The sequence below is a fragment of the Symphalangus syndactylus genome, chromosome 5 (assembly GCF_028878055.3).
Source record: "Symphalangus syndactylus isolate Jambi chromosome 5, NHGRI_mSymSyn1-v2.1_pri, whole genome shotgun sequence".
Taxonomy (NCBI): Eukaryota; Metazoa; Chordata; class Mammalia; order Primates; family Hylobatidae; genus Symphalangus; species Symphalangus syndactylus.
Genome location: NC_072427.2, coordinates 42584708 through 42597088, shown reverse-complemented (window position 1 = coordinate 42597088; position 12381 = coordinate 42584708). Strand labels below are relative to the sequence as shown.

General features: G+C 39.1%; 1 protein-coding gene across 19 annotated transcripts in view; it reads right to left on the bottom strand.

Annotated features, from left to right (window-relative positions):
- Positions 1 to 12381, bottom strand: part of HERC1 (HECT and RLD domain containing E3 ubiquitin protein ligase family member 1) — a 254678-nt gene that overhangs the window by 37133 nt on the left and 205164 nt on the right. For 14 of the 19 annotated variants that reach the window (XM_063638840.1, XM_055278203.2, XM_063638842.1 and 11 more), the window contains exons 49-56: positions 11321 to 11591; positions 10976 to 11189; positions 9344 to 9600; positions 7646 to 7773; positions 6173 to 6300; positions 4631 to 4831; positions 2946 to 3076; positions 381 to 580 (exon numbers count right to left, since the gene is read on the bottom strand). In XM_063638840.1, the coding sequence (XP_063494910.1) occupies positions 381 to 580; positions 2946 to 3076; positions 4631 to 4831; positions 6173 to 6300; positions 7646 to 7773; positions 9344 to 9600; positions 10976 to 11189; positions 11321 to 11591 (1530 nt within the window). The remainder of the gene's footprint in view (positions 1 to 380; positions 581 to 2945; positions 3077 to 4630; positions 4832 to 6172; positions 6301 to 7645; positions 7774 to 9343; positions 9601 to 10975; positions 11190 to 11320; positions 11592 to 12381) is intronic. The other 5 variants (XM_063638844.1, XM_055278211.2, XM_063638837.1 and 2 more) reach the window with 1 other exon arrangement.

The following is a 12381-nucleotide window of genomic DNA, read 5'->3' as shown; positions in this document are numbered from 1 at the left end:
AAAAAATTGATCACATAAAAACACAACATGTCAATATGCATAAGTAAAAATATTTCCAAATTGCAATCAATTAAGATCTGATAGAACCACTGCATTATTTTTTAAACTTATTTGTAGTACATACAGTCTTTTACAAGAAATACAACCAAGGCCAATATTCTAACAACATCACACCCAGAGATAAGGAAATTACATACCAAGTTTCACACTGGACAACTACTGCTCTTTCTTTTCTCTGAGGTAATCTTATAATGTTACACATTATAAGAATAGTAACTGGCAATAAACTCTTTAAGACTACTGAGAAGCCACACTTAATGCAAATAACAGTCTATACCAATATAAAAACTAAGACGCATAGATGCAAACTGACAACATACGTAGCCATCAGTAACTGCAACTTGGATCCTTTCCCTGGAAGGCGGCACCAAGCAATGCCATTTACAATAGATGGATGGCAGAGTGAATGTAGACAGCGCCAGCATCCCGAAATAGAGCCCCAGAGTTTCACACTGTCTTCTTTGGCACATGTCATAAGAATATGACCTGTAGGGTCCCACTTCATGCTAGTAAGAGTATCCTTAAAATGGAAGGAAGAGAAAAAAAATCAGAGTAATGTTTCCTTCACAAATACTTTAAATTCAGTAACACATAACCTATATTTCTTAGCATCTATATTTCTATAACTCATTTATTTTGAAATCAATATTTTATGCAAATCAGATACTGCCATATCATTCCCAATCACTAGACCAACTTACCCTTTAATGTAGTCTGTGTTATATATATTTGGTGCAGTCAAGCTCAACAAATGTTACTAGGATAAATGAATTATGAAATTCTGATTCAAAAGGGATATGTTATCTCTCATTAGCATTTGTATTTATTAAGAGTTATCCTTACTGACTGGTAATCATTACAGTATAAAAAAGAAGAGACTTAAAAAAAATGCACCCCTTACATCCCAATAGCAAACACTTATGTGAATCTGGGATATGTTTTGTGTTTATATGGTTGTGATCATTGTGCTCTTCTGATTTTATTTTTATTTTTCAATCCTCTTCCACATCTTCTAACTCCTGGTTTCATGCATTTATGCTACTTGCCTAGATGGTCCTGTAAGTATCTGAATTGGCAACCTCTGTTTAAGGTAAAAAAATCATTCTTCATGAACGGAATTTCTGACATTACTGGGAGCATCTGAACAGGAGGTATTACCAGGGCGTTCATAATTCACTTTCATGGCTTATTTATTTTTACATAGACTTATTTATGTATATCCACGGTCCAAAGATTTTGTGCAACAATAGAACATTAAGTCATAAGTGACTGATGTAAAAAAAATTAAAAAGAAACTAGTATCAAGCAATAGCAGAGGTTAAAAAAAAAACAGAAAAACCCAAGAAGGCTGGGCGCCGTGGCTCACGCCCGTAATCCAAACACTTCGGGAGGCCGAGGTGGGCAGATGATGAAGTCAGGAATTCGAGACCAGCCTGGCCAGCATGGTGAAACCCTGTCTCTACTAAAAATACAAAAAAGAAAAAAAAATTAGCCATGAGCGGTGGCGGGCGCCTGTAATCCCAGCTACCCAGGAGGCTGAGGCAGGAAAATTGCTTGAACCCGGAAAGCGGAGGTTGCGGTGAGCTGAGATCGTGCCACTGTACTCCAGGCTGAGTGACAGAGCATGACTCCGTCTCAGGAAAAAACAAACAAACAAAAACAAAACAAAACAAAACCAGAAAAAGCAACTATCTGGTAAACATGCTTTTACCAGAATATATACAAATAGCCAATAGGCATATGAAAAAATGCTCAACATCACTAATCATCAGAGAAACGCAAATTCAAACCACAATGAGCCATGCGTGCTGGCTCACGCCTGTAATCCCAGCACTTTGGGAGGCTGAGGCAGGTGGATCACTTGAGGTCAGGAGTTCGAGACCAGCCTGACCAACATGGTGAAACCCTGTCTCTACTAAAAATATAAAAATTAGCCAGTTTGGTGGTAAGTGCCTATAATCCCAGCTACTCAGGAGACTGAGGCAGGAGAATTGTTTGAACCTGGGCGTTGGAAATTGCAGTGAGCCAAGATCACGCCACTGCACTCCAGCCTGGGTGAAAAAGCTAGACTCTGTCTAAAAAAATAAAAATTTAAATTTAAAAAATAAAAAAATAAAACCACAATGAGATATCATCTCACCCCAGTCAGGATGGTTATTATTAAAAAGACAAAAAACAATAGATGTCAGCAAGAAAGTGGTGAAAAGGGAACTCTTAAATACTGGTGGTGGGAATGTAAATTAGTACAAACTCTATAGAAAACAGTATGGGGATTTCTCAATGAACAAAAACCAGAACTACCATTTGATCCAGCAATCCCACTACTGAGTATCTACCCAAAGGAAAATAAATCATTTTCTCAAAAAGATGCCTGCACTCATACGTTTATCACAGCACCATTCACAATAGCAAAGATATGGAATCAACCTAAGTGTCCATCAATGGATGACTGGATAATGAAAACATGGTATATATAAACAATGGAATACTATGCAGCCATAAAAAGAATGAAATCAGGTATTTTAAGCAACATGGTTGGACCTGGAGCCCATTATCTTAAGTGAAATAAGTCAGACACAGAAAGGCAAATATTACATTTTTTTCACTTTTAAGTGGTTATTATTAAAAAGACAAAAAACAACAGATGTTGGCAAGAAAGTGGTGAAAAGGGAACTCACGTGTACACACGGAATGATAGACAAGGGAGACTTGGAAGGTGAGGGCTGGGAGGAGGGTGGATTATGGGAGATTACTTGATGGGTACAATGTATGTCATCTTGGTGATGGATATCCTAAAATCTCTGACTTTGCCACTGTGTAATCTATGCATGTAACAAAATTATATTTGTATCCCATAAAATTATGTTTTTTAAAGATGCATTTACCTTATGTGCATCAATTAGAACAATGCCTCCTTTCTCAAGTGGTTCCTTTGTTCCCAGTAACAATTTTCCATCAAAATATCCCACTGCAAATGGCCTGTCTTCACTGAACCATGCAATGCAAGTAACAGACACTAACATGATAAAAAACAAAAGAAAAAGAGTAAGGAAAAGATAATTATTTGTCATTGTTTGACTTAAAAGACAGAGACTTTGAAACAAATAATGATAATGCAACCATTGCAAGTAAGTTTTCAAATAGCTCTTTAATGCATTTAGACAAAACGTAGGCGTACAGTGGGGATTCCATGCAACATACTTTTTAAAAGTGTCACTTATCTGTGACAAGGACTACCTAATTTATAATCTTTCATTCTTTTTCAGGTGGTTGTTGAAAAATAGAGACAAAAATTAAATTCCTTTGCTGATTGTAAGTCACCACAGGTTCTTTCCTTTTGGACCAAAATCTACCATGAAACTGAGAAGTGAAAGAACTCAAGTCATAGAAAGAAAATTACATGTCTTTTTCTGCTTATTTAATATTCCCTATTCAGTATGTTTCCATATTCTATCAAAATGTTCTGTTCTAACAATCTGTATTTCTACTTGCTTCTTTAAGTATATGTAACACTGAAAGACTACAAAAGAAGTAAAAACAGTATCTGTGAGGGCAGAATGGGAGTGTGGGAACTGAGCAGATGGAGACTTTTCACTGTATACTTTTTAAAACTTGAATTTTTGAACCCTATGAAAGTATTACCTATTCTTAAACAAACAAAACAAACCTCTTCTGTTAATGGAATACCATGTAAGCAGGCACTATGACTTTAATTACCCCACTTCCCCCAGACAACCAACAAAATCTAGTGAGATGCATTCATGTTCAAAGGAACACCACAGTAAGAAGAAAGCAGACTTCCTAATCTCTCTTGTCAGACCAGGAATTCCCCACTTCCCCTTCCTCCATTACTTCAATTTTACTCATTTTTTAAAAGACAATTTCATCTCGGCCGGACACGGTGGCTCACGCCTGTAATCCCAGCACTTTCGGAGGCCGAGGCGGGCAGATCACAAGGTGAGGAGATCGAGACCATCCTGGCCAACATGGTGAAACCCCGTCTCTACTAAAAATACAAAAATTAGCTGGGCGTGGTGGTGAGTGCCTGTAATCCCAGCTACTTGGGAGGCTGAGGCAGGAGAATAGCTTGAACCAGGGAGTCAGAGGTTTCAGTGAGCTGAGATCGTGCCACTGCACTCCAGCCTGGTGACAGAGCAAGACTCCTTCTCAAAAACAAAACAAAACAAAAAACAAAACAAAAACACACACACACACACAAAATAATTTCATCTCTACCAATGATTATGACCTTTTTTTCTCTTGGGCAGTCTTAACTTTCAAGGAGACTTGGAATCTGCTATAAATATTAAGACACAAAAGATGAATTACTAATGTTATAATACTATTAAATCTCATTTTGACAGAGATGTGTGGTGGAGGCTGGGAGATAAATATCTTTCAATTCAGTAACTAATTAAAATTAAAACATGATTGGAAAATTTTGAAAACAAAGCCAAGATAATATTCACTTGGTATTTTTAAAAGCAAATGCCAAAAAGCTAAGTCTAGAAAGGAAATTGGAAAGTCTAGAAAGGAAGTATGTCAACTAGACATAAGTGCAGTCATTTACCATCCTTTCGATAGCAATGCTCCAATTCTCGACGGTGCATGGTGGACACATCAACAACTTCAATCAGTCCCAGAGATCCATCCATCCGTCCCACCAACAACAATTCTGGAGACTCTCCTGACCAGGCTGTAGCCGGACCCTCTTCTGGCCAAGCCAGGGCAGATACCCAATGAGGCTGAATATCTACTAATCCTTTTCCTCCTAAAGAGGGAAAAAATGTTAACTAGTTTTTACTTAATTCTTAAAAAGAAAAAAAAGAACAGAAACAAATACTACTTAATTCTAATACACATCAAAGCAGTTCCGAATTTCATAATAGCCTACTAATGAATAAGACCGTGAAGGCAGGATCCTTCATTTATATACTATATATGATCATAAAATTAGTTTTTCAGCCGGGCGCAGTGGCTCATGCCTGTAATCCTAGCACTTTGGGAGGCCGAGATGGGCGGATGACCTGAGGTCAGGAGTTCGAGACCAGCCTAGCCAACATGGTGAAACCTCTTCTCTACTAAAACTATACAAAAAATTGGCCAGGCATGGTGGCACGCACCTGTAGTCCCAGCTACCTGGGAGATGGAGGCTGCAGTGAGCCGAGATCACGCCACTGCACTCCAGCCTGAATGACAGAGCAAGACTCCGTCTCAAAATAAATAAATAAATAAATAAATAAATAAATAAATAAATAAAATTAATGTTTTTCTGCAACCTTTTTTTTTTTTTTTGAAAGAGGGTCTTGCTCTGTTGCCCAGGTTGGAGTGAGTACAGTGGCATGATCATGGCTCACTGCAGCCTCAAACTCCCAGGCCCAAGCAATCCTTGAGCCTCAGCCTCCTGAGTCCCTAAGGTTCCAGGCATATGTCACCATGCCTGGCTGTCTGCAACTATTAATAGGGCAAAATGGTAGCGTTATAGAAGAGAGTGTAAAGAAAAACACTGAATGTACAAATGTCAAGCACTTAAGTCCCTTCTCAACAATTACTGATAACCAAATTAGCATAAGAAACTTACCTGCAGTTAAGGCTAGCTATTCCTCAAATACGTCACACAGAACAGCTATTCCTCAAATATGTGACACAGAACAGCTATTCCTCAAATATGTAAAAACAAACGAAAATACTAATAAGCTCAATATTACAATAATTATTTTTACTTTCCAGAGAGGTATAATAAAAACTGACAAGAATTTATACCTACAAAATAAACATAATAGAAATATTTCAAGCAATTCAAATGAATACATAACTTAAAATTCAGTGACAACTACGTCTCCTCAAACCCTACTCTGAATACGTAATGGTACATGAAAAAAAATTTAAGTTTATAACTACTAGGTTAGTTGAAAGTCCCAGAAAGAAAAGTGAATAAATGAGCCCTTCCTCTCTAATTTGAAGCACACAGTGCATAGATTGAAATTTCAGAGTTGTTGGAAGGCTTGTGAATTTCAAGGTGAAGAGAAACCACTGTTTGGACTCAGAAGACTAAGAAGAAGGCTTTAAAAAACGACTTTCAGCAGTTTACTAGTGTTTACATGACTCTTACCATTAACTTGCCAGATATTCACCATCTTTTCCAAAGCGCCTGCTAGATATTTGCCACTGATACTCCAGGAAACTGGTGAGAAACTTGGATCACTGGGTGATCCCAGGCTTTCCTCAGCATCCCCTTCCCTAGAATATAACAGATAGATATGCAATTCTAATCCCCATCATTCAAAAGTAAATTAAACCTCAAACCTTAAAATAAGGGTTTCATATAGACTAGAGTGTATAACTGATTCTTCTGTTTCAAAATCTTGGCTAGCAGTATTTAACAGTTACACATTCATTAATGTTTGTCATCATGTGAAAAATGAATTATAAAAGTGATATTAGACTTTTCTTCATTTAATGTAGTACACAACTTGTCAATAAGGGCATTCAAATTTTGTATGGGTTGTACAGATGGTTATTATTCAGAAGACATTGATTCTTATTTGCCTAATCTCTTGGGAAGTCTTCAGAAAAGAAATAGCTACAGCTGGCTATAAAACTATTAAAAATGTGGCTGGGCGTAGTGGCTCACATCTGTAATCCCAGCATTTGGGAGGCTGAGGAGGGCAGATCACAAGGTCAGGAGTTTGAGACCAGCCTGGCCAACATAGTGAAACCCTGTCTCTACTAATAATACAAAAATTAGCTGGGCGTCGTGGCAGGCACCTGCAGTCCCAGCTTCTTGGGAAGTGGAGAATCACTTGAACCCGGGAGGCAGAGGTTGTGGTGAGCCGAGATTGCACCACTGCACTGTAGCCTAGGCAGCAGAGCGAGACTCAGTCTCAAAAAAAAAAAAAAACTGTTAAAAATGCTACATTCTGATACAGAAGCAATATAATTACTCTAATTCTTAAACAACTCTTAAAGACCTATGGCAAATTAGCCTACTGTTTTACATAGCTGAACATTTATTTACTAATAGATCTTTTTTTTTTTTTTTTTTTTTTTTTTTTTTTTTTTTTTTTTTTTGAGACGGAGTCTTTCTTTGTTCCCCAGGCTGGAGTGCAGTGGCGCGATCTCGGCTCACTGCAAGCTCCGCCTCCCGGGTTCACGCCATTCTCCTGCCTCAGCCTCCCGAGTAGCTGGGACTACAGGCGCCCGCCAACACGCCCGGCTAATTTTTTTGAATTTTTAGTAGAGACGGGGTTTCACCGTGTTAGCCAGGATGGTCTCGATCTCCTGACCTCGTGATCCGCCCGCCTCGGCCTCCCAAAGTGCTGGGATTACAGGCTTGAGCCACCGCGCCCGGCCTTACTAATAGATCTTGATTTAATTCTAAGTCCAGATACAGATTATTTAAAATTATGTTTTCTGAATTGTTATCCTGGAAAGTTAAAAATACACACTGAAAATACAGTAATACTAATCTAAAAGAAAATTTCAAAAAATTTTAGTGACAATATGATTACATTAACACAACCAAGATGAGGCATGTGTAGGATTCTCTTATTTTAAATGGTATACATGTGATGTTAGCACTCACAATCTGTTGAACACACAGGTCTGTTGCAGTGAATATTGCTTCTTGGTAACATTCCATACGCGGATGGTGCCATCATTGCCACTTGTAGCCAAAAGACCTTTTTTATTACACCAAACACATGTCATTACCTAGAAAAGTTGAAACAGGTAGTCTAATAATTTTTTATTCAGAGGATTTTATTATTTGAAAAAGTTGTATCCAATTTTTAAAAATCTACCATGAAATTAAAAGAAAAGCATCCATTCTTTTCTTTTCTTGAGATGAAGTCTTGCTCTGTTGCCCAGACTGGAGTGCAGCGGCTCAATCTCAGCTCACTGCAACCTCCATCTCTCGTGTTTAAGCAACTTTCGTGCCTCAGCCTCCAAGCAGCTGGATTACAGGCATGTGCCACCACACCTGGCTAATTTTTGTATTTTTAGTAGAGATAGGTTTCGCCACGTTGGCCAGGCTGGTCTCGAACGCCTGGCCTCAAGTGATCCGGCCACCTCAGCCTCTCAAAATTCTGGGATTATAGGCATGAGCCACCACACCCAGCCTCCATTCTTTTCTAAATGGCTTGCAAATACATTTGAAGCTATACTTATTTGAGGTATAGCTTTAAGGTACTATGCACTAATGCACTTGAATTATCTGAGACCTATTATAATCTTTACTAAATATGTTTACTTAACAAGTACTTTAACATTTTATGTTCTATAAAATAACACAGACTAAGAAGTAATTTTAAAAATTGTTTAAGTAGGCCAGGTGCAGTGGCTCACACCTGTAATCCCAGCACGTTGGGAGGCCAAGGTGGGCGGATCACCTGAGGTCAGGAGTTTGAGACCAGCCTGGACAACATGGAAAAACCCTGTCTCCACTAAAAATACAAAAAATTAGCCGAGTGTGGTGGTGCACATCTGTAATCCCAGCTACGCGGGAGGCTGAGGAGGAGAATCACTTGAACCCAGGAGGCAGGGACTACAGTGAGCCGAGATCTCGCCACTGTACTCCAGTCTGGGTGAGACTCCGTTAAAAAAAAATTGTTTAAGTAACACAATCCAATCTTCATTTCTTGTTATAGCTCAGAGACCCCGTGGGTTAGATTAAAATAGTGAGGCCAATTTCTTTTCCTTTTGCGTGTTGTTCTTCGGTATCTGTGGGTGATTGGTTCCATGATTCCCTGCCCCAAATTTGCAGATAGATTGCTTATAAAAATGGGGTAGTATCTACATGTAACATATATATATCATCCCATGTAATTTAAATCATCTGATTACTTTAAATACCTAACAGAATGTAAATACTATGTAAACAGTTATACTGTACTTTTTATTTGTATTATTTTTTATTATTGGATCATTATTTTTTACCCCAATATTTTCCATTGGTAGTTGGTTGAATCAATGGATGCGGAACCCACGGATACAGAGGACCAAATGCATAAGTCTTCATCTTTTGTGAAGCTATTCTTTTGGTCTTCTTCTCATCCCCCATCCAACTCTCCAATTCGTATACTATTATATCAAACCAGCATACAGAGAAAGTAGAGTTGGTAACTGCCAGGAACATCTTTGTAATTGTGTGCATGTGTATGTGTACGTGTGTGAAAGAGAGTGACACAAAGAGAGAGACCTAAACTTTGAGCTCTTTGAGAAGAGCAGAGACTATTTCATCTCACATAAGGTGATTAACACACTTTACACTCAAAATACTTACTCTGTTCTGATGAGCCTCCAACTTGATAAAGGAGCATTTTCTAAGATCTCCTCCCATATCGGCGAGTGTTTGCAGAGTAGTTTGGTTGTCACGGTCGTGTGCAGCAAGAGTGCGCACGAGTTGCTGAGCTGCCCATTGCCGATGCTGTGAGGACAGCCTGGAGGAGAGGCAGCAGGCTGCCAGGGCATTAGCCAGCTCCAGAGGGCCTACAGCAGAAGGATCATAGGAAGGATGGGCATACAATTGGGCAATTAAACCTGCTTAAACAAAACATGAAATGATGCTCAGGTGAGATCTGGTGGTGGTGAACAAGCAAATGGGTTAACCCATATCTTTTAAGAATTAGCACTTTTGCAAGCAATTATTTCACTAAAATATGCACACAAGAAATAAAGCATTTATCTCACATCAAATTCTGTAAGAAATCTGATTCATTAAAAATATACATTTTAGGCCGGGTATGGTGGCTCACGCCTGTAATCCCAGTGCTTTGGGAGGCCGACGTGGGAGGATCACCTGAGGTCAGGAGTTCGAGACCAGCCTGGCCAACATGGTGAAACCCCGTCTCTACTGAAAATACAAAAAAAAAAAAAAATTAGCCACACCATGGTGTGGTGGCACGTGCCTGTAATCCCAGCTAGTCCAGAGGCTGAGGCAGGAGAATTGCTTCAACCTGGGAGATGGAGGTTGTGGTGAGCCAAGACTGCGCCACTGCACTCCAGCGTGGGTGACAGAGCAAGACTCCAACTCCAAAAAAAAAAAAAAAATTTATTATACAACAATCAATAGTCTTTGCTCCAAGGACTCAGTAGACTAAGAAAGCAGCAGAAATAATTTTAAAACCAGGACGGAGACAGCATGCCTTTAAGAAGAACAGTTTGGCTTTTGTTGCTCAAAAGTGATGGTGTGATTGTAACCAGTCAAGGAACTGGGCTGATAGATCCAAAAGCCAGTATCGGCTGGGCATGGTGGCTCATGCTTGTATTCTGAGCACTTTAGGAGGCTGAGGTGGGAGGATCACACGAGGCCAGGAGTTCAAGACGAGCCTGGCCGACATGGCGAAACCCCGTCTCTACTAAAAATACAAAAATTAGCTGGGCGTGGTGGCATATGCCTGTAATCCCAGCTACTTGGGAGGCTGAGGCAGGAGAATCACTTGAGCCCAGGAGGTGTTGGTTGTACTGAGCCAAGATTGTGCCACTGCATTCCAGTCTGGGCGACAGAGTGAGACTCTGTCTCAAAAAGAAACAAAAAACAAAAGTCAGTGTCTCTTGGCTAAATGGTCCTGATGAAGAGAAAGGCAGATGGTACTGATAAGTAGTCCCTTCAAAGTGTTATAATCTTAAAACAAAGAGAAAACAACAGTGCCTTCATCTAAATTTTATTAAAGAAACCTACCAGGATTATTATCTATGGTAACTCAAATAATAATCTATAACTAAACTAATATGGTACATTTCCTAATCTTTGTTTCCATGCATAGTGAAAAAGTATCTATGCACTTCTTTTATGTTCTAAACTTAAGAAACTCACGTCATACAATTTATCATATACTAACAATGTAAAAACATTATTTAAAAATAAGAATCAAGTCGATTAGAAGACTGTATGTTTCAGTAGTATGAAACCTACCTTTCTTTTCAACTTCTGACTTATCATAGTTAGGTCTTAGTTTGGCCCCTTTGTCTGCTAGCAATGCCACAAGGGCTTGTGTTACAACAAAGTTTGGGGAGGTCACAAGCTTGTTCTCTTCAGCAATTCCTCGGAGAAAGCTGGGTAGAAACTTTCGCTGAATTGAGTCATCAACTGTGGTTAGATTTACACCTGTTGCAGCAGAAATCAAGTTCTGAAGAAGCAATTGGAAAAACAGGCTTAATTTTTACATGTAATTTTGGAACAAAAATATTTCATTTCAAAAGGCTCAAGAATCAGTCAGAAATAAGCAATGTAATGGGAAAAGTACTGAAACTAGCTTACCTGTGTACACAACTGTACAAGCAGTTTGGCAGCACTAGGAGCATTTGATGCCAGACATCCCACTGCTGTGCTCAGATAGGCCAGGCAAGAGATAGGCTTGTTAGCCTTGCTATGCCCACTTCGTGATCGTTCTGAGGTGCTAGCCATGGCAGAAGGGCTGGTGGAGAGGCCAGCTCTCCCTGCTGCTGCCAAGCACATTAATCGAACCAGCGTTCGGATATCTGTTAGCCCTAGAGACTCAAGACCAGCAGCCAGGCTACAACTGGAACCACTGCCAGTAAAGAAAAACATTTCAGATGGATAAAGAAAATGGATTTCTTAAGGGACCATTTGCAGTCCCACATAACATTCACAGCATCAACAACCATAATAAAATGTAAGCTGCACTATCATTAGCTATACATGTCCTAAGAGTTGCCAAAGGTATCAAGCTGGAAACTGGCATCTAAACGTTCTCTCCTTTTAATAAGTATTGGCATATACTTGAAGTACAATTGAACTGCCAAAGTAAAACAGGAATGTTCACAAAGCATAAATTTTCATAAGCTGAACAAACCCATGTCACCACCCTCCAGATCAAGAAACTGAACATCGCCAGTACCTCAGAAACCTGCTTTTGGCTTTTCTCAGTCACGATGCTCTCAAAAGTAACCATTATCCTGACTTCTAAAGCTACAAATTAGTTTTGCCTGTTTTTGAACTTTACATCAATTGAATAATTAATGTATGTACTCTTTTGTGTCTGGCTTCTTCAATATTATGTTTGTAAGATTCATCCAAATCTTGTAGCATTGAGCAGTTCATTTTCATTGACATATACATGAAATCTGCCACAGTTCATTTATCCCTACAGATGACAATCAGGCGGTTTCCAACATGGGGCTATTATGAATAGTACTACCATGAATGATTGGTCTTTAGGGGGCACATATTTAAGTATTTCTGTTGGATATATACCCAGAAGTGGATCTCTGGGTCACAGAGTATGTTCCTGTTCAGCTTTAGTTATTACTATGGAACAGTTTTCCAAAGTGGTTATACCAATTTATTTTCTCACTAAC